The 3,482-nt window shown below is 36.8% G+C and overlaps 1 protein-coding gene across 1 annotated transcript in view; it reads left to right on the forward strand.

Annotated features, from left to right (window-relative positions):
- LOC103801897 (serine/threonine-protein kinase Nek7) overlaps positions 1–3,482 on the forward strand; it is a gene marked incomplete at its 3' end in the record, with an annotated part of 30,621 nt that overhangs the window by 11,714 nt on the left and 15,425 nt on the right. Inside the window, exons 3-4 of the mRNA XM_009074336.1 lie at positions 2,176–2,238; positions 2,746–2,856. Of these exons, the coding sequence (XP_009072584.1) occupies positions 2,176–2,238; positions 2,746–2,856 (174 nt within the window). The remainder of the gene's footprint in view (positions 1–2,175; positions 2,239–2,745; positions 2,857–3,482) is intronic.

The following is a 3,482-nucleotide window of genomic DNA, read 5'->3' on the forward strand; positions in this document are numbered from 1 at the left end:
ACTCCCAGTCTTCCACAGTTAAAGTGCTACCTCTAGTATTTAGAGCTTTCCTAAATGCTTCCTAGAAAAAGTCCTTCATGACTGCACCAAACACTAGGACTTTAGTCTGTTGACAATTATCGAGGAGCAGTGCTTTGTCAAAGTTCAGATGTCTAACAGACAGAGGCTATTTCATCTCCTTCACTAAGTTTCCAGACTTAACTGATAAACTATTTTCTATGTTTTCCATCAGTGTTACTTAACTTTTAATACTTTGTACTTGTAATTTCACATGGAGTGCTAACTCTGTTCTACTACTGTGTCTGAAGTTGATTTATTTCTTAGTGTTAGCATTCCTTTCTTGTGACTTACCCTGCTCTGTTTCTGTTAAGTTCCCCACAGTCTCCTGCCTGAATAACTGCTTTTAGCTCAGTCTGTTTTATTACCCATCATCCTGGCATTAATATACAAGTAGTTGTGAGCTGGCTTATTTTCTTAAGTAGTTTTGTTTTCTTCTTTTTCTCCTCCCCCTTTTCTTCTTACTATCTCGAAGTCTGTGGTGTTTCAGTTCTTGACTTAAGAGTTGTCTCTTTATTTTGTCAAAAAGTGAGTCTTATATCCACTCCAGGCTCTTCTTATGCCAGCTCTGAAGACAGAAGATTGGATGTCTGAAGAGAAGTAGGGATTAGTCAAGAGCATGTGTGTGCTCTCTGAGGTCTCTGCTCCATGCATGAAGTTTCTGGACTTCCCTTTTCAGTTGACTAAAGGAATGACAAGCTTACTGTGCAGAGTGGCCTAGGAAATGATGATGAGGTTTAGCAGAACATATGTGGACTTCCCAATTTGTTTGAATTTGTTGGGGAGAGTGAAGGGAAGTGTGATTCATGTGGACAGTTAGGTAGTGAGTTGGAGAGATGACCTCTTTGCAGACAATTGGTACTTAAAGTGCTGTTAATCTGTATTTATTCATTTCTGGGGTTGGTGGCAAAATACGAAATGGAAGTTATCAGCTCTTGGGCTGAATGGCACATGATACATATTTGCTGGAGACTATCTAGAAGGAAATGATGTGCTTTGAAAATGTGTAACTGGAAAAGGTAATCTCATAAATGTTGTTACAGGTACTCATAGAGGGTCTGTTAGACTTCTCGATAGTTCACAATGTAATAGACAAACCACAAAAAAGTTGACTACATTTTGTCGTTTTGTTTGGGTTTTTTGTTTGTTTGGGTTTTAAGGTTTGTTTTTTTTCTTAAAGAAATGGCGAATGAGAGAGGAAGGATTCCCTGAGGAGGTAACATTTTGGCCATTTTATGGGAAATAGTGTATGGAGGTGCTCATCTGTGAAAGTAAAGTGAGAAGGAAACCCAAAGGTGGTAAAAATGGGAGTGAAAGTAGAAAGACACTAAATATAGTTGTGTAGATTGTGGGTGAGAACTCTAATGGCAGGAAGAAGTACTTCAAACAAAAATTGAAATTAGTGGAGAGTAGTGTGGTTAACTGGAGGACGCAAAAATGAGATATATTGCAAAGTAATTTGAAGCAGATGGGAGCTGGGAAAAAAATGATGAGCAGGGATGTCGAACTGGAAAAGGCTGTAAAAGTCAAGGTGACAGATGAGAGCTTAGAAAAAAATGCTCTAGTAAACAAATGGCACAACCCAAGTCACTTCTTTGCTGGCTGAAGGGAAGGAAATGGGAGAGAAAGAATTGGAGGTGACAATGGAGTTTTGATCCTGAGAGAGAATAAAATAGTATGCAGTACTTAGAATTGAAATGGAAGACTCTAGCAAGTGGCTAAGGGGGGAAAAAAAGGTGTGCTCAGTACTAGAAAGAATCAGTTGGATAATGGTGTGGCAGGAATGGGATAGGACCCTGAGATTTGGGTTAGAACCACATATAAGGAGATGTGCTGAGTTGTTGGTGTGTTTGAACAGATATACAGAGGTGGCAATTAAATTGCTGGAAAATCTGTGCTTACAATGTCCTTGTTTCCAATGAGGGGCCTAAAAGAATCACTGTAGCACTAAATCAGTGCATCAGAGCCTTAGGAATATCTCTTACTGTAATACTACTGCATCTTGCCATGAAATGCATAATTCAAGTTGCTTTATGGATGCTATGAAATAATTATAACAATTACTCAATTTTCTATATTTTTATCGCTTAATAAAAGTGTCTTCTCTCTTGTGCATAGATTTTTGATTTAATGGATGCCAAAGCCCGTGCTGACTGCATCAAAGAAATAGATCTTCTCAAGGTAAAAGATTGGTTTGAAAAATGTGTAGCCATCATGAAAGTATATTAAGCTTTTCATAGACAAAGTTGAGGTGTCCACTGTTTGTGTGGAGTTGTTGTAAGACTCACTTGAAGAATTTTGTGATCTTCATTACTTTAAAAATTAACATCAAGAAGTCCAATGGAAAAAAGAGTAACTCTTCAAGTAGAAGTTTCTGCTAAACTGCAATATTGTGAACAACTGTGTCCTATGTACAGTAAAATCCTGGTTTTAAAAATCAGCTTGCTGTTTCATATAACACTTTTAGCATACTACTGGATATATACCGTGTAGCAAAATCCCTCTAAAATTGCATTGTCAGTCTTCATGTGGATCCTAAAAAGCCATTATACTTCATGTAGTTTGTAGCATACTGGAGTAGTTTTTAGAGATTGTGCTGTTTGTCTAAATAAGAATGTTTCATATGTCAGTATTAAAAGATAAGGCATGCTCTACACTAAAATGTGAATTATTATTTTGCTTTCCTAGCAACTGAATCATCCAAATGTAATTAAATATTATGCCTCATTCATTGAAGACAATGAGCTGAACATTGTGTTGGAATTAGCAGATGCTGGAGATCTCTCTAGAATGATAAAGGTAGGGATTAACTTTTTTTTAAAAAAACAAGAGTTTGTAATGTTCAGCTTTGGCTTTTCATTCTGTGTTCTTGTCACTGGGTGAAGTGGAGTGAAAATGGCAGAAGTGTGGACAATATTGTTGGTTATGTAAGTATTTTTAACATTTGCCCAGAGAGTTAAGTGCAAGTGGGGAGTGTAAGTAGATTGAAGTTGTATTAGCACTGGGAGAAGAAAAAAAAGCCTGTAAAAAAAGCACTGTCACCACCATTTAGAACAATACATTTTAATGGCACTCCTGATTTTTTTGGTGCAACTGTGTTGTGTGTTTCATTGTTCTATTCTCTATTAATAGTAGTGAAAGCAGAGAAGAACTGGTGTCATATGGCAAAAGTGTATTCTAGGTCTTGAACTTGAACTGCTAACCACTCTGAATACATATTTGTTTGAAATCACATGTAGTGAGCTTGCTGATATGTGGTTGTGCATTATGGGTTGATTGCCTTTTTTTTTTTTAGTGCCTGTTCTTTAGCTAATCAGAAGAATTATCCAAGGCCCATTGTATAAATATTTCGTATTCTGAAACTTGTATTAACTTTTAACTGCCTCTTGTAATCTTTGCTTGTCATCTGACTACTTCTCCTCTTT

The sequence above is a fragment of the Acanthisitta chloris genome, unplaced genomic scaffold, assembly GCF_000695815.1.
Source record: "Acanthisitta chloris isolate BGI_N310 unplaced genomic scaffold, ASM69581v1 scaffold34050, whole genome shotgun sequence".
NCBI classification, from domain to species: Eukaryota; Metazoa; Chordata; class Aves; order Passeriformes; family Acanthisittidae; genus Acanthisitta; species Acanthisitta chloris.